At 47.7% G+C, this 21,048-nt stretch overlaps 1 protein-coding gene across 1 annotated transcript in view; it reads left to right on the forward strand.

The window, feature by feature from the left end:
- Positions 1 to 684: 684 nt before the first annotated feature.
- Rab31 (RAB31, member RAS oncogene family) overlaps positions 685 to 21,048 on the forward strand; it is a 119,815-nt gene continuing 99,451 nt past the window's right edge. Inside the window, exon 1 of the mRNA XM_075951313.1 lies at positions 685 to 839. Within this exon, the coding sequence (XP_075807428.1) occupies positions 801 to 839 (39 nt within the window). The 5' untranslated portion in view covers positions 685 to 800. The remainder of the gene's footprint in view (positions 840 to 21,048) is intronic.

The raw sequence follows: 21,048 nt of genomic DNA on the forward strand, positions 1-21,048 counted from the left end.
AGCCATCCCAGAGGCTTGAGGTACACCGACTCACACAAGACCGCAGGGCCCTCTGTGCGAAGCCTCAGGCAGCTTCCATGGTCCGGTTGCCAGCCACAGTTCTGGCTTTGCTTCTGGCTGAGCTCCACACAGCTGTAGGACTTTCTACGTGGGGGAAGAGGGCTTCCTGTCTAGAATGCACCCTTTCTTTCCTAGGCTCTGGCACGCTGATTTTGGAATAAGCAAACGACTGCTTCTCGGATCATCTTTCGCTACACACAGAAAAAGGCACTGTAGGGCAGAGTGAAGTATTGGAAAGGAGAGATTTGAAGCCCGGGTAGTAGATGAGTCAAGTTAACCCTTTCTTTCCTCTACTTATCCCGGTCCTGGCCGTTCCTGGCATCTAGATGTCAGTGTCATTGCGGTGGTACTAGCCATCGACTTGGAAGCGCATTCTTAGAACCATAGCCGACAGCATAAACTGTACGAATGGCTCTTTATGACGCGACCGGTCGTGGGTTCAGATCTCCCGGGGCCGGTGATGTCCGACTGCCCTCAAGTCCGGTGTTGGGTAGCCACCGGAGGCCGACGCCGATGGGACCCGGGCGGAGCCGAAGCCGGGCGGCTAGGCTAGACTAGACGCGTCGGGAGGAGCCGGCCGGCGGCACGTGACCGACCGCGGAGGCCGCGGCCCAGAAATAGCCCCGGCGACGGTTCCGCCCCGCGGCGGCCGAGAGCGCTGGGAGACGGCTGGACGCAGGCTGGGCGCGGTGCGGCCCGGACGATGCTGCTGAGCCCCGGTCCGGACCGGCCCAAAGCACATGATGGCGATACGGGAGCTCAAAGTGTGTCTTCTCGGGGTGAGTCCTGGCTCCAGCCTACGGGGATCCCCGCTCCCGCGCGCCTTTGTCCCCCGCGCCGCCTGGCCCCGGCGCGCTCCTTCCCGCGCCCCGCACCGGCCGCCGGGTCCCAGCTGCTCCCGAGCGTCTCCGACTGCTCCATTTGCACCCGCGCGTAGGGTCTCCAGGTTGAGGGGTGGGCATGGGCAGGGGGGAGGGCTTTCGAGGACCAGACGATAGAGGGTCCTGCAGTCCCTTGGGCCCCTAGGGCTTTCGTCTCCGCCACGGATGGTTCCTTCCCTGAGGAATGCTTAAGTTACTTCGTGGAGGCACTGGTATTCCTCTGCCTCCTGCGGGGGTGGGGTGGGTGACTGGCGGCAATTGCTTTATTCACTTAGAAAACAAGCCATCAAATCAGTCCTTCCTACTGAGGGTGGGAGAACAGGAGACTTGGCCCGACTGTAAAGCAGAAATGACTAACTATGTATAAACTGTGTGTCCAGTACACTTTTCGTGCCGTGGATGAACAGAAGCAGGACGACCCCCTCCAACACCCCCCAGCGCTCTTCCCCTTCCAAAATGAATCTTTCTTAGTCCCAAGAAACAGAAACAGTCAGAAACAAAGAAAGAAACAGCATCTAACCCGTGCGATCCGCGGACCAGACAGACATCTCAACTTCAAGGGATTCAGTGTTTGGGAGTCATTTCCTTGGGGCTACCCCACATTAAATTTCGGAAATCTTCCAAAATTAGAGCTGGTGTTAAGCCGTGTTTTCTGTAGCCTTTGGCATCAGCACCACGTGTACCGCCCTTGAAGTTGGCAAAGTTGACTCTGCTAGGAAAAGTGTTTCCTAAATAGAAGAGCTGGGCAGGGTAGGTCCGTATTCATTCTTCTCAATGACAAGCTAATGGGTCTGTCAAGATGGACGTGGAAGTGTATACAGGCCACGATTGTAGACTAGGATTGATTGTACCAAGGGTTTGTGGCTTCCTTCGTCTGGGTTCCGATGGATCCTTTGCTGAAAAGCCTTGGGAACTGACCCACACTGTCCTCACGGCTTACCACTAGTTGCTGTATTTGTGGAGAATCCCATGGGGTCCGACAAAGGCCCTTTCTTCCCCTTTAGTGTTCAACAAGGCCTCCCCAGGGCTCCTCACCCATGCAGGCTGCCTGGGATGCTGTTCTTGCCTTTCTCTCTGGAACTTCTGGTGTTATAACAACGCAAGCTTCGTGTCTTCTGGGCTGTCCACTACCGTCTAGACTTAGATTTCAAGAATCCATGGGAGAAAGGCCTTTGAAGATTTAAAAGGACTGTCAGGTTCCAAAGAAGGAAGCTTGGGTGTGTGGGGCGTGTCACAATTAAACTTGGAAAAAAAGATGAAACAGGAAACATTTTTGGCTCCTGGGGGTGGGTGACACTTTCTCCTTTGCTTTAGTTTCAGTGTTTATAAGTCCTACCAGGAGAGTGACCAGGTGACAAGAGCTCAGAACCAGAAGTCAGAGGGCCTGGTCCACCTTCTGCATCAGGGTTTGGAAGGACTGAATGAGTGGCTGAACTGTAGGATGAACACATCATGCCCTTCTCTTTGAAGGTGGAGAGCTATACTGGATGGTCTCTTTAAGATATATGTGTGATACCGTTCCCTGATGGTCTGTGATGCCGGAGTAGACTATAGCAAGCCTGGCTTGAGGAGAGGCCAAGTAAAGAATCTCTCTCCTCTCTCTCTTCCCCCCCCCCCTCTCTCTTTTATCCCATCTCCACAAACAAGCAGTCTCCACCAGCTTCCTGGAGGCTGTGTTTTATCTTGATCTCTGTCTCTTTGCGACGGCCCTACAAGTAGGAATCTGAACTGGAGGTGGAGGATTCTGTAACCGAGAAAGAATCTTTAGAAGTTTTGAAACTTCGTTCGTACCATAGCACGTGGATATCCTCCTGATTTTGAAGGTAGTTGCACGTTTTAGTGTTCCTGAGGTCAGAAGATAGTCTGTTGCAAGGAGAGATAGATCTTGTCCATAGTGAGTACTAACTAGTCTTTAGGCTCCCTGGCTTGGCTGGTCTTTCTCTGGGCCAGGCTGAATTTCTAGCTGCTTATCTAAATAGACTGGTTCTTTCTATGAGGTGGTGTTTGAAGGAGGCCTATGGCCCTGTACTGTCTGAATTTGAAAGAGCCTCTGGGCCCTAAGATGGAGAGGGAATCAATGATGAGCCCTTTGGTCCTTTTAGGATTTTAGCAGGGATCCTAGGGACCTTCTGTTCTTATGGTGAGGGTCGTCTATTCCAGGTGAAGTACTGCATGTAGATGGCCCTCAGCTTCCTGATCTGTTTTGAAAGCTATGTCGCACCTCCCCGAAATCTTAGTATGATCAAGACCCTGCCAGCTTTACCCTCAGATATGTAGAAGGTGACAGAGTGTATTTACTATATAGTAAAGCCTTACCGTTGCTGGAGAGGCTTAGTGGCTAGTCTGGGCTTGGCCTCTTGTTGGAAAACATGTTCCCTGCTCAAGGTACAGGCTGGTTTTTTTTGAATGGGTCCCTGCTGGTGACTCCTGCCCTTGGGTTGGAGGATTTATCTTCTGACATTAGGGTCATTGTGACAAGTAGCAGTGCGAGGGGGCCAGGTGGCATGGTCTCTTTCCCTGTCCCTGTGCCTTCTAGAACGCTGGTGCTCTTACTGTTTACTTGGTGTGTCTGACTTTGTTTCTTTGAGTGCTCCAAGGTGGATTGGCAATGGCCTGTGGGACACTCTCTGATAGCTTAGTGTATTGACTGGTTTTATGTCAGCTTGATACAAGCTAGAGTCTTCTGAGAGGAAGGGGCCTCTATTGAGAAAATGTCTGCCTAAGGTTCAGCGGTAGGGCATTTCTTAGTGATTGATGGGGAGGCCCAGCCCACTGTGGGCTGGACTGGTAGTCGTGGGTCTGTAAGAAAGCAGGCTGAGCAAACTATGTAGAGCAAGGCAGTAAGCATCACCCTTTCATGGCCTCTGCATCAGCTCCTGCCTCCAGATTCCTGCCCTGTTTGAGTTCCTGTCCTGACCTCCTTTGGTGATGAATAGTGATGTGGAAGTGTAAGCTGAATAAGCCCTTACCTCCCCAACTTGCTTTTTGGTTATGGTGTTTCATCGCCGCAATAGAAACCCTAAACACTTGGTGATCTTGAAAGTCAAGCGCTCGAGAACATCGTTTATTTATGTTTCCTGCTATACATTTGTGAGCTTCCCATGTTTATGCCACATGGAACAGTGCAGCCAGTCTTTGAGAGTGCTCTTCCCTGGGGGCAGTGGGCACACTGTGGAAGCTAGCCATGGTTAGGGGCAGGTTTGACCCCACTGGGCAGTGGGCGCACTGTGGAAGCTAGCCATGGTTAGGGGCAGGTTTGACCCCACTGGGCAGTGGGCGCACTGTGGAAGCTAGCCATGGTTAGGGGCAGGTTTGACCCCACTGGGCAGTGGGCGCACTGTGGAAGCTAGCCATGGTTAGGGGCAGGTTTGACCCCACTGGGCAGTGGGCGCACTGTGGAAGCTACCATGGTCAGGGGCATGTTTGACCCCACTGGGCAGTGGGCGCACTGTGGAAGCTAGCCATGGTTAGGGGCAGGTTTGACCCCACTGGGCAGTGGGCGCACTGTGGAAGCTAGCCATGGTTAGGGGCAGGTTTGACCCCACTGGGCAGTGGGCGCACTGTGGAAGCTAGCCATGGTTAGGGGCAGGTTTGACCCCACTGGGCAGTGGGCGCACTGTGGAAGCTAGCCATGGTTAGGGGCAGGTTTGACCCCACTGGGCAGTGGGCACACTAGAAGCTAGCCATGGTCAGGGGCATGTTTGACCCCACTGGGCAGTAGGCACACTGTGGAAGCTACCATGGTCAGGGGCATGTTTTACCCCACTGGGCAGGGGTCTGTGGACCCTCAGGACCCAGTCAGTCACAGTTTTGCTAATAATGTGCCAAGCTATCACACTATGGAATCTGTACTAGTGTTACGAAACAGGATGCTTAAAAACAACATCCCCCCCCCCATCGTACATTCTCAAACGCGAACAAAAACAGTATTGCAGCAGCTGTCTTAACCTCAAAGGTGGAAAGTTTCCCAGTACGAATTTTTCTCACACATTGGCATGTGGCAAGAGCAGAGATGGAGACAGAGAGGAGACAAGGAGGGGGAGGGGTAGCCTATTTCTTTTGGGCCTGTGTGCTTAAAAAACTGCTTCCGGATGGGATCCCAAAGAGGTTTGTATTTGTGCTTTGGTTGTCTTGACAACAATTTAGAGATGTCTGCTACTTCCTTAGCAGCTGAGTGAGTATTTAAAATACAACTGAGGGCTTCCCTGCTTCTGGTGAGGAGCAGTGGAAACTTCTCCCCGTGGCCTTTGTCAGTATCTCTGTGGTGTCTCACCAATGAGTATGCGCATACCCAGGATTTCCGGGAGGCATCTGGGTGGTGGGAATGCAGATTTGTGCAGGGCTTGTCCAGGGAAGGGCTCTGTGAATCCAAGGGCATTAGGACCCGGAGTGGGCAGTCTTCTTTAACCACAAAGCTCAGCTCATGGGAGGGGTGTGACGTCAGATGAACTACTCTGAGCTCTTGGCTACTGAGAGCATCCCATAGGGTCATCTGAGCGTGTTGGGAGTTGCTGAGAAGTCGTGCATACTGTGTTAGAGCAGGTAGCTACAGTCTCAGTCTGCTTTCTGTTTCTATGTAACAACATACCCAAGGCTGGAAACTTTGGGAAACAAAGTCTGGTTTATGGCTGTGGTAACTATAGAGCCCCCAAACTATGGCTCTGGCCCTCCAATGGCATCAAATGTGTCTGCGATGAGAAATCAAAAATGGTAGAGACTCAGGGTGGTCAGTAGGAGAGAAGTTGTTTTGGGAATGGAGCCCCCATTTCTCTCTCAAAGCCGTACAGTAAGGGGCTGCTCAAATCCTGTCCGATCAGTGTCCAGATCCCTCTTCTTCAGCTGCCCTTGTCTCTTACTTCACACTTTCCCTCTGTACATCATGGAACCATCCTGGCCTCACTCCATCAGTATGCTCTGTGGACGCCGCTTTCTGTCCTTGCTGCCTAGTGAGTGACTTCTCTACCTTGAATAGGCCAGAATTTACCTTACCAGCTTCCTCAAGTAGAGGCAGTACAGTCCTTCACCTCAATAGGAACTCAAAACAGACCTCAGCAAGCAGCCTGTTCCTCACATGTCCTTGTGTCTGGGGAGATTATACTCAGGACCCATGTCACACGGCCACTGGCCCTTTCCTTATCTCCCTGTTCTGGTTCCATTCTGTTGCTGTGGTTAACAGTGCTCTGACCAAAAGTAGTTTGGGGAAGAGAGGTATTTTTTTTTTTTTTTTGGCTTACACTTCTGGGTCAATCCATTATTGTCTCTTAAAAAAAAAATCCAAAATCTTGCCGGGTGGAGGTGGCCACACCTTTAATCCCAGTGCTTGGGAGGCAGAGGTAGGCAGATCTCTGAGAGTTGGAGGCCAGCCTGGTCTACAAAGTGAGTTCCAGGACAGCTGGGAATGTTACACAGAGAAGCCCTGTCTCAAACAAACAAACAAACAAAACCAAAAAATATCCAAAATTTCTAATCTATGTGTTTCTTTAAAATAAAAAAATTAAAACAAACAAACACAAAAAGTAAATATTTCTAATCCCAAAATGGAAGAACCAAGGGCATAAGAATAATCATATCAAAATTAAAGCCAGGTGTGGTGGCCACATATGTTTAATCCCAATACTCAGTAAGCAGAATCTTGTGAGTCTTTGTGAATCTGAGATCAGCTTGATGCACATAGTGAGTTCCAGGACAACCAGGGATCTGTGGACAGACCCTGTCTCCAAAAGCAAAACGAAACAAACACAAAAGCTTTACCAAAATCCATGTTCTGTAGTTCAGTGTCTAGCATCTGGAACTCACTTATGGTCTTCTGGGCTCTAAAAGGCTCTGGAAATTCTGCTTCTCCAGCTCTGCCATCGCACACTAAATAGCTTGTTTGGGTCAGGTTGGCTCCACAAAACCTGCTGTTGTCCTTGGTAGTCTTTCCCTGGCCATGGCAGTTCCAGCATTCTGGGGTCTCTTCTGCAACTGAAGCTGTACCTTACTTTGGGTTTCCATTGCTGTAATAAAACACCATGACCAGAAGGGAGAAAAGGATTATTTTATCTTATACTTCTATCTCAAGGTCCATCACTGAGGGAAGTCAGGGTAGGAACTCAAGTCAGGAACCCAAAGCAGGAACTGAAGCAGAGGCAATGGAGGGGTGCTGCTTACTGGTTTGTCCTTCATACTTTGTGCAGCCTGCTTTCTTTGATATTCCAGAACCACCTGTAAGCTAGGCTCTCCAGCATCAGTCACCAATCAAGGCAATACCCTGCAAACTTGCTATAGGCCAGTCTTATGGAGACATTTTCTCACTTGAGAATTCCTCTTCCCAAATGACTCTAGCTTGTGTCAAGTTGACAGAAAACTAGGCAGCACAATTGGCCCTTTGCCAACTTGACACACAAGCACATTGCTATTTATCTAGAATCTTTTCTTTCATATTTGTCCTTAAGATGGTGTGTTAATATTAATATCACAATATAAAACATTAAAACTTTTTAAAGTCCCATAGTCTTTAAAAATTCAAACACTTTAAAAGTTTAGTCTCTTTAAAAGTCTCAAGTCTTTCTAAAAGATTCAGTTGGGTGCCAATTTGTTGTAAGGAGGCTGCTAGTTAGTTCCCAGCTGCTCAACCCCAAAATCACCACACAGAAACTGTATTAATTATTAGCTCTAGCTTTTTATTGGCTAACTCTTACATCTAAATTTAACACATTGCTATTAATCGGTGTATCATCATGTGGCAGTGGCTTACCGGGAAAAGTTCTATCCAGCGTCTGTCTCTGGTGGGGCTACATGGCTTTTCCCTGATTCTGCCTCCTTTCTCCCAGCATTCAGTTTAATTTTCTCTACCTAGCTCTACTCTGCCCTATTAGGCCAAGCCAGTCCTTCTTTATTCATTAACCAATAAAAGCAACACATAGACAGATGGACCTCCCACATCATAACCCCTTCTCTGTTTAAATAAAAAGGATGGTTTTAACTTTAACATAGTAAAATTACATACAACAAAACAGGCATCATCAAGCAAGAATTACAGTTACAATATTTATATCTACTTTATCTTTTATTATAACTAAGAAAAACTATAATTATAACTATATATTCTTCAACTCCATCAAAGACTCTAGAAGGATATAATGTTACCTAAGTTAATAGAAAGTGCACTGTAAGCAACTTCCAAAGCTCTAGAAATGACAGAGACAACTCATTGCCTGGACAGTTATCCAAAGTTCTGTACTGTTGGGGAATCCATCTTCAGCCCACAGGCCTATAATATCCAGCAGACTTTTCCATGAAGCAGGAAATTTCAAAGACAGTTCCACCTATATTGGTAGTTTGTCAGTCACATTTTTCTATGTCCTGCAGAATGTCTGGCAGACTCTTTCATGAAGCAGGACCCCCAAAAGATTGTCTCATTTTTAGTCAAGTTCAACAATCATTTCTCTGTGGGTCCTGCATGTCCAGTTCATACAGCATAGCATCAAGCAGTCCAGGAAAGAACAGTTTCTTGCTCAAATAACTAACCAACTCCACAGGGAGCCTCTTTGATGCCCATTAACCTCTTGAAGTAATTGGTGCTGCCAGGAGCAGTTGTGTCTCGTTGTCATGAAAAGTCTTAAGCTCTTAAAACATTTTAAATGCCATATTCCATAGTCTTTGAAAGGTTTAAAGAACGCCTATTCATCTGAAATACATCTCTGTACATCTAGAAAATCTAACTAATATGACTACACAGATTGGAAAACACTGCTCTAGCGGAACAGAACCAATAGAATGACTATGTATCAAAAGACTTCTTAGATCTATTTGTGTGATGTGGCCCAAATAGTCCGACAATGACTGTCTCACATTGGAGAAGGTGAGAACTAGGTAGTTGTTCAGTCCGTGAAGCTGTGTGCCTCAGTGGCCCTGATCTGTGTCAGAGGCCTGAGGGATCCTGGAGAGATACTGGTCTTCAGTCCATGTTGGAAACCTAAAGAACCTGTTTCTAACATTGTACAGGAATCAGCCGTGGAAACAACTGAGTAGCTGAACTGGACAGTGACGGCTGAGAGAACAAAGGAAGAGCTGGCACCTGGGTGCTGACGGAAAGTGCCGGTAGATTTATCGGGTGGAAGGGGTCATCCTACAACAGTTAAGGCATTGAAGATGTTCCCCCACAGGAACATCTTAATGCTTAGTTAAGGCTTTCTTCTGAAGTGAATAGATTGTGTCGAGTTGACAAAGCTAACCATCACAGAGGCGAACATTTTATTACGGAAGGGAAAAGAAATGACAGGTTCGGTGGTGGCGCACGCCTTTAATCCCAGCACTCGGGAGGCAGAGGCAGGCGGATCTCTGTGAGTTCGAGACCAGCCTGGTCTACAGAGCTAGTTCCAGGACAGGCTCCAAAGCCACAGAGAAACCCTGTCTCGAAAAACCAAAAAAAAAAAAAAAAAAAAAAAAAAAAAAAAAAAAAAAAAAAAGAAATGACAGGTTCGGTACCCTTTGCCTGACATGCTCGGGGACAAAGTAGTTCCTATTCTGGTGTTTTCAGATTTTGCAATATTTACAACAGCCCCTCCTTTCCTTCCTTCTGTTCCTTATTGTCTCTTTGTGCCTGTGCAATGTGTGTCTAAGTGTGGAAGTGCGTGTTTGTGTCACCGAGGGAGTGTGGAGGTCGGAGGACCACTTTCAGGAGCTGGTTCTTTGCTACCACCATGAATTCAAGGGATTGAATTTAGGCTTGGCAGCCCAGTACCCTCCCCTGTTGAGCCCTCTTGCTGGCCTTGACCCTTCATAGACTTTTTAAGATAGATCATCTTTAATTCAAATATCTGAACAAGACACTTCAAGTTCTGAAACGTTCAGAGTGTCATCATAGTGCTTGAGATTTTGGACCATTTCAGATGCAAACTCTTTGGATTAGGGATGCTCTGTCTATGGTCTGTTCAAAGGTGGTATGTGTTATGTGTCAAAACAGGTGAGACGAGTGATTGACGCAGGAACCCAAGGAAACCTGGGAACATGGGAGGAGGTGTTGGGATTGGGTGCTTCAGTCTTGGTCAGGGACAGTGTGGCAGTGTTAGTCGCTTGCTTTTGCAGGAGTTGACTTTGCTTCTGCAGCTCTTGCCCTTGGCGTGGCTGCTGAGCTGCCAAGAGGGAGCTATGTCTATGGATACAACTGCCTTTCTCAGGGCTTAACTTGGTAAGGGGAATAAAGAAAAGAAAGGTGAGATTTACTGTCTAGTAACAGAATGGTAGAATCATATAAAATATGTCAGATTTTACCTGATATATTTCTGTGCTCGCGGTATGTGAGCATGCTGTTTTTATTTAACCTGGACTTCAGCTTCTCCTTCTTCTAGATCCCCTGAAGGTGGAGGGGAGACTCGGATTATCAGACAATTGAGGGCCGACAGGAGGGTGGGCTGAAGACAAGGCATGTCACTTAGACTTCCCTTGTGGTGACAAAATACTTGAGAGAAACAACCTTGGGAGGTAGGAGTGGTCTTGGCACACTGCTCTGAAGTCTGTAGTGAAGTGAACATCGTGGCCGAGAGGGCATAGATGAGCCAGGCTGTTCGCTTCAGAGTGACCACGACCCAGAGCGAGACAGATATGGAGGGGTGTGTGCAGCATGGAGCCTCCAAAGACCTCCTGCGGAGGAAATGTGACAATGGCTGGGTTCTTAGTGGAATTGACAGGGAAAGTGGTAAGGGTCAGAGGGCCTTGGAGTGAAGCTCTGCCTCTGTGTGGTGTGAGGTGACAGGCTTGGCCTCACCAGCACAAAGGCTCTCCATGGTGACAGCAGGAAGGATGTTTTTATCCCTGCAGGCCTGACTAGGCCACTGTTCCATGATTGACCGTCCTCAAAGGTCAAAGTGGGGTCTAGCAAAGACTTAAGTCCACAGATATGATCTCAAAGATAGGCAGGTTTGTGGGTATGCTCTTTCAGTTTTTGTGTGCCTTTCACTCCTTCCCTCCCTCTCTTCCTTCTTCTTTCCTACCTTCCCCCCTCTCTCCTTCCTCTTCCTTCCCTCCCTCTCTTCTTCCTTCCGTTCCCCCTCCTTCCTTCCTTCCCTCTCTTCCTTCCTCTTCTCCTCCCTCCCTTCCCCTTCCTTCCTCTCCTCTTCCGTCCCTTCTTTCCTCCTTCCTCCTCCTTCCTCGCCTCTTCCCTCCCTCTCTCCCTCCTCCTTCCTTCCTTCCCTCCCTTTCTTCCTTCCCTTTCTCCTCCTTCAGCAGCAGATTGAACCCAGGGCCTTCCTTGTGCACGAACTCTACCACTGAGCTACACTCCCAACTCCAGTGTGGCGACTTGAGAAAAAGAAATAAAATTCCACCCTAGATCTTCCATGTGGCCATCTTTTAACAGAGCTCTGTGCTGCGACTCTCAGGCCTGTTTAGACTGGCATATGAAGAGAAGAGGCAGAGTTAGTGTGGCATTCTCCCCCTCCCCCACAGCACAGATCTAGTGTCTGACAGGTGCCACAGGTATTGGCTGAGTGCCTGCTGTGCGCTGTGAACCATTGCAGAGATGAAAAAGGTATCATGACTCTGCCTCACAGAGCTGACAGCCTAGGAGACACAAGGCCAACTAGGAATGCCAGAGAAAAAGGAAGCGGGAAAGACCATTGATGGTGGCAGAGGGTGTGGTCTTAGGAACCACTAGCAGATTTGCAGCCAGATTGTGAGCGTGCGAGTGTGTGTGTGTGTGTGTGTGTGTGTGTGTGTGTGTGTGTGTGAACTGTCGAATGTTTTCACAGTGAGCAGTGGCACAGTTGGACTCACCCTTTATGAGGGTCATCTCAGCCATCTTGCTTTGGGTGAGCCACCAAAGTATGCAAGAGTCTGAGAGGTGACGGTGACTTCCCGAGTGTGCTAGCCAGGCGGGAATCCCACTCCAGCTGAATTTTGAAACAGAAGATGGCGAGTGTCTTGGATAGACTGTGGAGTGCGGGCCCACGTGACACCAGAGGCACGTCAGCTTTGGAAAGTAGTGACAGCAGAGCTCTGTCCTTCATCGCAGGGAACTGATGTTAAGGGAATGTCGTTGGCTTTAGAGCTTACTCTGCATCCAGTCACCACCGGTTCCACTTTCACAGTCAAGTCGATAATGTTTACACAGGGCTCCACGGTTTTCCCTTTAAGAAAGTCAACATGGAGGCGGTGGCAGGGAAGAGACAGAAATCTTTAATAAATAAATAAATTAAAAAAAAAAAGAAAGTCAACATTGAAAGAACCGGATAAGAACTGCATTGACTGTGAGGCTGGGCTGTGGGTTAATGGAATGCATTTGGTCTCCGACTGGGGGCTGTGGATGGGGCAGGCTGTGCTTCTGTGGCGCACAGGTAGGAAGCACAGGTCTCTTCTGAGGATGCTCAGTGTGTCAGGTCAGGGAGCTGTTGGAGGTGGCACAGCTGACCGCACCTTTTGTCATGCTTAGGGCCCGCCAAAGGATGCTTGGAACCATACTGTGGAAGTGGGCTGAGGTTGGGCCACATCGTTTTCTGCTATTATCTACAAAGACGACTGTGAAAATCCTAGATACACACATTGGTCTCCAGGGACCGTTGAGCGGGGTCTCTCTACTGACTGCCACAGAACCTCCCTGCCCAGGGAGCCTCGTCAGCAGCCTTGTTATGCGTGTTACTACGTTGATGTGGCTGCCTCCTGTGTCAAAGATGATGTGGCAAAGTAAAGCAGAGAGTGCATTAGGCTTCATTCATAAAAAGCGTTTTCATAAGATGAATAATTTAAGCGTGTTCCAAAGCAATTCATTTTTATAAGGAACTATTAATAAACATGACATATCAATTTTTCCAAGTCCTCTTAAAAGACTAATTAGATTATTTTTATACCCCACCTCGTAAGCTATCCTTAATAAGAGGACTTAAGGTGTAATAATATACATTGAGATTAATGTTAATTTTAATGTCGTCGGATTTATAACCAAAATGTGAATGTTCTAACAATTGAGCTGTCATGCCATATGACCACTTTTTGTGTGAATCACGCGTGATTTGCTTTGGGGCGTTGCATCTGACTGGCTCAGCATGGCTGTGTCACCTGAGATGTGCCCACCCTAATTCACGGTTATGGACAAAGTTAGCACACATAGTACTAATTTTGCCCACGATGCCTTCCTTAATAAAAATATCTATGGATGAATCAGGCCCGTAATTCCAGTGACCTAAGCAGGAGGATAACATATTCAAGGTCCGACAGAACTGCAAAGTAAGTTTAGAGCCAGCCTGGGCAACTTAGAGAGACCCTGTGTCGAAACAAAAGGTAACACAAAAAGGCTTGGGGATGTGGCCCAGTGGTAGATGTAGCCCATGCCTACAGTGTGTGAGGCCCTGGGTTTGGTCCCCACTACAGCCCCTCCCCAACAAACAATTGTGGAGGAAAACCAGCAATTCTAAACTGGCAAGCACAATAAGAGTCTGCCACGGTTCTCACGCGGGTCTTGGCCGTGCTGGTGTGAAGGAACTACACACAGCCTTGGGTTGAAGCCAGAAGTCGTTCTTTTCTTTCCCACTCGTCAGAACCCTCAAGAATGTAAATAAGTACGCCAGTCTATATCCTTGATGAGTCTGTAATGGCTGCAGGCTGTGAAGGAAAGGTACCATGCCCACAGCCAGAGCAGCCGACACAAGCTGAGCGCATCTCAGGTTCTGTGCTGAGCTTTGGTGGCCTGTTGTTGCATAACAACCTGGGGTCCTGTGGGCTGAGAGCCCTCAGATGGGCCGTGACTTGCAGTTTCTGTGTGCCAGAGAAGCTTTGTCACACACATTCCCAGTGTCCAGGCTGGGCTAGTCAACCAGGCATCTTTTTTCTTAGCCTTTAATCCCCACACTTGGGAGGCAGAGGCAGGCAGATCTCTGTGAGTTCGAGGCCAGCCTGGTCTACAGAGTGAGTTCCAGGACTTCTAGGGCTACACAGTGAAACCCTGTCTCGAAAACAACAACAACAACCAAACTTAGTGAGGACAGTCTTGGATGGTCTAGAACTAGAACGCATTGTCTTCCTGCCTCAACCTGGCAAGTGCTTGGATTTAGGCAGGTCCTACCCACTTTGCGGCTATGTTTAATCTCTCCGGAGTAGGGACTGTGGGGGAAATTTCTATTATCATGCCCGTTTTATTGAAGGGAAACTAAAGCTCAAAGCTATATAACACGCATAAGGATGCTCCATTGATAAACGATGTTTCAGCTGCACCGTGGTGATGCACACCTTTAACACCAGCACTCAGGAGGCAGCCGCAGGTGGATCTCTTGAGTTCCAGGACAACCAGGGCTACAGGGAGACCTTATTTTAAAAACAAACAAACAGAAATACAAAGCTTTAAAAAGCTTAGTTTCTGTTTTATCTGCTTTGGTGTTTTGCCATGGCTGTAGGGTCCCCTGGAACTGGAGTTACAGACAGTTGTGAGCTGCCATGTGGGTGCTGGGATTTGAACCCGGGGCCTCTGGAAGAGTGGTCAGTGCTCTGAACTGCTGAGTCAGCCTTCTATCCTTGATTTTTCTTTTTTTTTTACAAGTGTGTATGTGTCTTGGGACTGAGATGTAACTCAGTGATGTAACTCAGAGTACTTGCTAAAAATGCTCAAAGTGTTTGGTGCCCAGCACTGCAGGGAGAAATAAAAAGAGGCAGGGGTGTGTCGGAGTGTTCTGTCGTGGCTGCAAGATATTATTGGCTGAAGCAGCATTACAGCTTACTGCTCAGGTGGAAGCTTCACCCCAGCCCCTGGCATGCATATCCCCAAAGAGTCTGGAATGTTCTGGTGGAAGCTTCACCACAAGCACCTTCCCCAGTTTCTCTCCCAACCCTGTCACATCTCAGAAAGCCTACCAAATGATGCCCCCTCCCCAAAGATGCTCAGGACCACTCCCACAGGATGTTTAAACTGCCCTCCGGAAAAACGTTTAGACTGGCCTGATTCTCTGGTCTCTCTTTTCTATCTCCTCTCTAAGGAGTTGGAAAATCATCTGGGAGCGTTTTACTTATGAACCGTGGGCTTTCTCTAATCCAGTTTGGCTTGTTCTGATTTGGCTTGTGGGGTTGGTGGAGAGGCTTATCAGGGCACAGAAATTTGTCACTTACAAACAAGAAGCAGAGAGAGAGAGAGAGAGAGAGAGAGAGAGAGAGAGAGAGAGAGAGACAGAGGAGGGGTGATAGAGAGAAAGAGGAGAGATTAGGGGCGGGGAGAAAGCATCTGGGCCTCAAAGCCCACCCCCAGTGACACATTTCCTCCAGCAAGGCCACACCTCCTCTCCTAATTCTTCCTCAAACAGTTTTACCAACTCAGGACCAAGAAAGCAAATATATGAGCTTCTTGGGGGCCAATATCATTTAAGCCACCATAGAGGGTGATCTTAAATTTAATTTTTTTTAATAATTTGATTGAATGATTGGACCAGGTTTGGAGCGTGCCTACGTGAGGAAGATTGGTAAATGAATCCTGTAATGTCATGGTCAAGGGTTTGTTTTTAAAGATTCATTTTATTTGTTTGTTTGTACGTTCATGTGTATGTGTGCCTGTCTCTCTGTCCAGATACCTGAGGAGGCCAGAAAAGGATGTCAGAGCCGGGCGGTGGTGGCGCATGCCTTTAATCCCAGCCCTCGGGAGGCAGAGGCAGGCGGATCTCTGTGAGTTCGAGACCAGCCTGGTCTACAAGAGCTAGTTCCAGGACAGGCTCCAAAACCACAGAGAAACCCTGTCTCGAAAAACCAAAAAAAAAAAAAAAAGGATGTCAGATCCCTAGGAGCTGGAGATACGTGTGGGCAGCCACTACGGTGCTGAGCTGCTCCGAAAGTGCAGTAAGCACTCTTAACTGCGGAACAGCTTAAGCCCCTCTCAGTTTTGTTCTTTGAGAGGTCAAGATGATAGTTCCTTAATTCTGAGCACGCGTGACACGTGAAAAGGTCAGGGGCATTCTTGGGCGGGGTCTAATCTTGAGAATAGTTAAGAGGATCTGGTGTGTCCCTAATAGGTCTGACCTGGGGGGCGGGGCTAGCCACAGGCCCCAGGTCAGGATGGGCTGCTCTTGCCCGTGCGGGTGTGCCCTTGCGGTTGGTCTTCACCGCTGTGGCAGGCTTTGTCTCTGTGTGTGTGAGGTAGAGGCTATGCTGGGGCGTGACCGTGTCCTTTTGGGCTATATCACATCTCACAGCTCCCTTACTAGGAAGTAACCAACCCTGTGACATTAGGTCATCTCCCTTCAGTTCCTCATGGGCTGCCCAGAAGCACTGTCATTTGGTCCAGGAAATGTCAGCTTGCAAAACTGGACATCAAGCAGGACGACTGGACCGCTGGCGTAGGGCCTGTTAGATTTAGAGGGACTTGATCTGCTGTGGCAGTCATGTCAGTTTAGCTGCCAGGGTGGTCAGTGGGAGGTGGATGAGCCCAGGGTTGGGAGTAGGGGTGGAGGAAGACTGGGCACCTACTGACTAGCAAGCATCACTTCTGGGGGACTCGGTTTCCTTATTTGTAAAATGCCGACACTTCTGCATTCGTTCATTTTTCTTCTCTGTGACGAAATGCGCGACAGAAACGGTGTGCAAGGGGTGCAGGGTTTACTTTTGTCCACAGGTGAGAGGGTTCAGTCCATCATCTTGGGGAAAGCGTGGTGACTGGCATGGGCTGGATCTGTGACTGCAGGAGTTCGCGGTGGCTGGTCTTGTCTCAGGAATAAACCGAAAACAGAGAAAACTGACTAGAATTGTGAGTCTGTGACCTAAGACCAGTGTGACCCAAGGCTAGTCCTCCATGGGGCACTTCTCAGCCTGGCCTTACCTTTTAGCGATTCTGCAGCCTCCCTAAATAGTGCCCCTAGCTGGGGGCCATGTGTTACATGAACCTCTAGCGGATATATTCCACATTCGTGCTAACGGGCACCTTGCCTGGCATGCCACTCTGGAAAACTTTTCCGACCAGCTTCTTCCCCTAAGTCCATTTTACAGCCCAGTAGCCTTAAGGCTTAAAGGATTTTAAATGGCTCCTTTCCACAAGGGACTCCTGATGGAGAGGCGCAAGGAACAGCTTTTAGGTTGAGTATGTGGATACTGCAGGGCTTCATGATTTCCTTCAGCTGACCAAGTTTATGACATGTTCTGTACGTTTCTAGCTCGAAGTCTAACAGCAAAGTGCACGGATTAAGTTGGACCCACTACGATCTTGCACAAAGACCTATGCAGACGCTTGGATTAAGAGGTTGAATATTGTCTGCTCCCCACTCTCCCTTCCGGGCATTACCATTCACAGAAAAGTAACGCCACCCCGGGAATTTTATTTTATTTTTATTTATTTATTTATTTTTGGTTTTTCGAGACAGGGTTTCTCTGTGGTTTTGGAGCCTGTCCTGGAACTAGCTCTTGTAGACCAGGCTGGTCTCGAACTCACAGAGATCCGCCTGCCTCTGCCTCCCAAGTGCTGGGATTAAAGGCGTGCGCCACCACCGCCCGGCCCGGGAATTTTATTTTTTGCTTGTTTTAAAGTTGAACTTTATGCATATTGTAGGATCTTCCTTATTTTTATTTTTTTTTCCCAGACAGAGTTTCTCTATGTAATCCTGGCTGTCCTGGAATTCACTCTGTAGACGAGGCTGGTTTCGAACTCACAGAGATCCCCCTGCTTCTGCCTCCCGAGTGCTGAAATTAAAGGCATATGCCACCACCTGGTATTCTTCATTATTTTTAGGATCTATCTTAGTGATGCTTCATAGAAGTTTCCAGGACAGGGGATTCCTAAGTGGGGCAGGAATTGCCCTGGTCCCAGGTGTCCTTCAGCTGCCTCTGCTCCTGCCCTCCTGCCTTGGTGCTATGCCAATCATCATTGCCGGTGTACTCTGGGAGGCGGCTAAAGTAGTAAAGCGTGTCTACAAGTCTTTTTAAACCAGTTCATCTGGGAGCTGGAGAGGTGGCTCAGCAGTTAAGGGCCCTTACTGCTCTTGAAGAGGATCCCAGTTTGGCTCAGTTCCCAGCACCCACACCAGATGGGTTGCTGTGAGTGCCGCTGGCCTCTGTTGATGCCCCCGGTCTGTTGGCACTTGTATTCCAGTGTACAGACCCACACACAGCCACACACACACCTAAGCAAAAACAAGACAAATCAGCTCATTCAAACCAGGAATTCTGTCACTGTTTATAACTTTCAAATTGCTTTCAAGAATGTTCAAAACCGTTTTGTCCAGTATTAAAAGTATTTCTTGGGTCATTGAGACAGAGTATTGATTTGTAGCCCATGCATGACTGCCTTTTACCTCAGTCTCCCATGTGCTGGAGTTACAGGTGTTTGTGGTATCACATATGGCTCTGTTTCCTCTTTCTTTCTTTCTTTCTTTCTTTCTTTCTTTCTTTCTTTCTTTCTTTCTTTGTTTCTCTCTCTCTCTCTTTTTCTTTTCTTTTCTTTTTTTTAGGACAGGGTTTCTCTGTGTAGCCCTGCTGTCCCAGAAGTTGCTCTGTAGACCAAGCTGTCCTCAAACTCACAGAGATCCTTCTGCCTCTGCCTCCCAAGTACTGGGATTAAAGGCGTGCATCACCACTGCTGGGCTTATTGTACCTGGATCTTAATGGACATGTATGAACTGTATTTGTAGCATGATTTCTAGAAATAGAACACTTCAAAATTATCTTTTAAAGATGTTGCAAAAATAACCATTAACTACTATGCCAATTGACATTTCCCATAAGGGCTTTGACTTTCTGTACTTTAACCCATATAGATATTACCAGACTTTAAAACTGTAGAATAAAAATTTAAAAATATAAGTGTATTTTTCATGTGCTTATTGAGCCATATTTTCCACACCCTTTGTGATGCTCTGCAATATAGATTTGATTTTTTCTTCCTGGCTCCTGGAAGCCAGTTACTTGGGATTTTTCAGAGTGATAAATGCCTTGTATAGGAGGCGACTGGTGGCTGGCATCTTCTAGATGGCTCAGGATAGGGGCTGATCATCTGGAAGGCCAGGAGAATGCTGTCGAACTGTTCCCCTCGGCTCCACCCCAGCCTCCCCTGGGAGCAGAACTGAAGTCCTAACTGACCACCAATGATGGAGCCAGTTATGCCTGCATGATGAAGCTGCTCTCCAAACCCAAAAGCAGTGCAGGGCACATAGTGCCTGGACAGACTTCCAGAGAAGTGCTGGAACCTCCTTACCCCTTCGCTCATTCCTCACCCTGCTCATCTCCTGTGGACCTCACGATAAACCAATCAGCACGTTTCCCCAAGTCCTGTGAACTGTTTAAGTAAATTAATCAAAGCTGAGTAAGAAGTTGTGGGACCTTGCTTTATAGTCCTCCAATCAGAAGCAAAAGTTAAAAACAAATAACAGCCGGGCAGTGGTGGTGCATGCCTTTAATCCCAGCGCTCAGGAGGCAGAGGCAGGTGAATCTCTGTGAGTTTGAGGTCAGCTTGGACTACAGAGCAAGTTCCAGCACAGGATCCAAAGCTACAGAGAAACCCTGTGTCTTGTAAAACAAAATAAATAAACAAATAAATAAAAGATAATATCGACACAACCTGGGACTCCTGACTGGCACTTGAGGGGTGTGTGTGTGTGTGTGTGTGTGTGTGTGTGTGTGTGTGTGTGTGTGTGTGCTGGGGACAGTCTTGGAGATTGACCTTTGACTTGTGGGATCCCTGTGAGATCTGAGAGTGAATTGATGCTCAGCCCTTGCCCACTGCTGTGTTTGGCTGCCTCTTGGGTGCGAGAAAACCCCACAACCTGATATCTTACGTGTGCTGAGAGGCCACAAAATTATTTGATCTTGTATATTTTGAGATAAAGAACCAAAAACTAGAAAAGGAATTAGTTTTTTAGTCTTTTCCCCCCTCCCAGTTCAAATGCCTAGCTAGCGCTAATAGCACAAGTTGATTATTGAACCTCGTGTACTGATCTGATGGAGTCCTTTCTCCTAAGTACACTCTCTTGTGTATGTGGATCTACTTCTGGGTTTTACATGACCTAGTAATAATTTACTTATTTCTGAATTTTAGAAAGTGCCAAGTCATTAGTCTGGTTGTATTTTCTTCACATATGCCTCCTATTTCCTTATGTTGTACAAAAGGAAGTAAACCATTTTGGGTAGTGGATGTGAAAATGGCATTTGTTTGTGTAAGAGCTATGTGTGGTAGATCCTACAGCTTCTCCTGCACTACAGGTAAAAAGACCCCAGCAGGTATCATTCTGAGCGATATAGACACATGGACCATATCTGTCCCTCCGTGTGTGGCTTTAGGCTGGAAAACAGAACTGGTGAATGCTTTATGAAAATAATGTTAGTGGGCTGGAGAGATGGCTCAGTGGTTAAGAGCTTTGCCTGCTCTTCCAAAGGTCCTGAGTTCAGTTCCCGGCAACCACATGGTGGCTCACAACCATCTGTAATGACGTCTTCTGGCCTGCAGACATACACACAGACAGAATATTGTATACATAATAAATAAATAAATATAAAAAAAAAGAAAATAATGTTAGTCCCTCAGCCAGCTCCAAACTGAATGGGCAAATTTGAGATCTCTCTCTCTCTCTCTCTCTCTCTCTCTCTCTCTCTCTCTCTCTCTCTCTCTTCTCTCTCTCTCTCTCTCTCTCTCTCTCTCTCTCTCTCTCTCTCTCTCTCTTCCTCCCTCCCCTCCCTCCTTCCTTCCTTCCTTTCTTTCTTTCTTTCATCCTTCCCCCCTCCCCTTTGGCTTTTTGAGACAGGGTTTCTCTGTGTAACCTCTCTGGCTGTCCTGGAACTTGCTCTGTAGACCAGACTGGCCTCGAACTCGCTGAGGAATTAAAGGTGTGCGCCACCATCGTGCAGCTAATTTCTTACAGTTGTATTTTTAGAGACATACCATTACACATTGAACTTCATTCTGTTTTAGACAGCCTGGTTACAGAATTGTGGAAATTCAAACTGTGACTCCCATTTCCTGATAATCAACATCCTCCAGAAGAGTGGATGAAGTGATGCACAGATGTTATCCAAGGGTTTAGGGCTGGTGCGTTTCGTGTCTGAGATGCCCAGGGAGATGGTATCGCCACTCAGTAGCTGAGTTTTGTTGGAGAGAAGGAGGAAGTCTCCAACCTTACTATCTGTGGCCCGAGTTTGTGAACTCCAAGATAACAGCACCAGAATCCAACAGCTCCACTTG

The sequence above is a fragment of the Microtus pennsylvanicus genome, chromosome 17 (assembly GCF_037038515.1).
Source record: "Microtus pennsylvanicus isolate mMicPen1 chromosome 17, mMicPen1.hap1, whole genome shotgun sequence".
Classification (NCBI taxonomy): Eukaryota; Metazoa; Chordata; class Mammalia; order Rodentia; family Cricetidae; genus Microtus; species Microtus pennsylvanicus.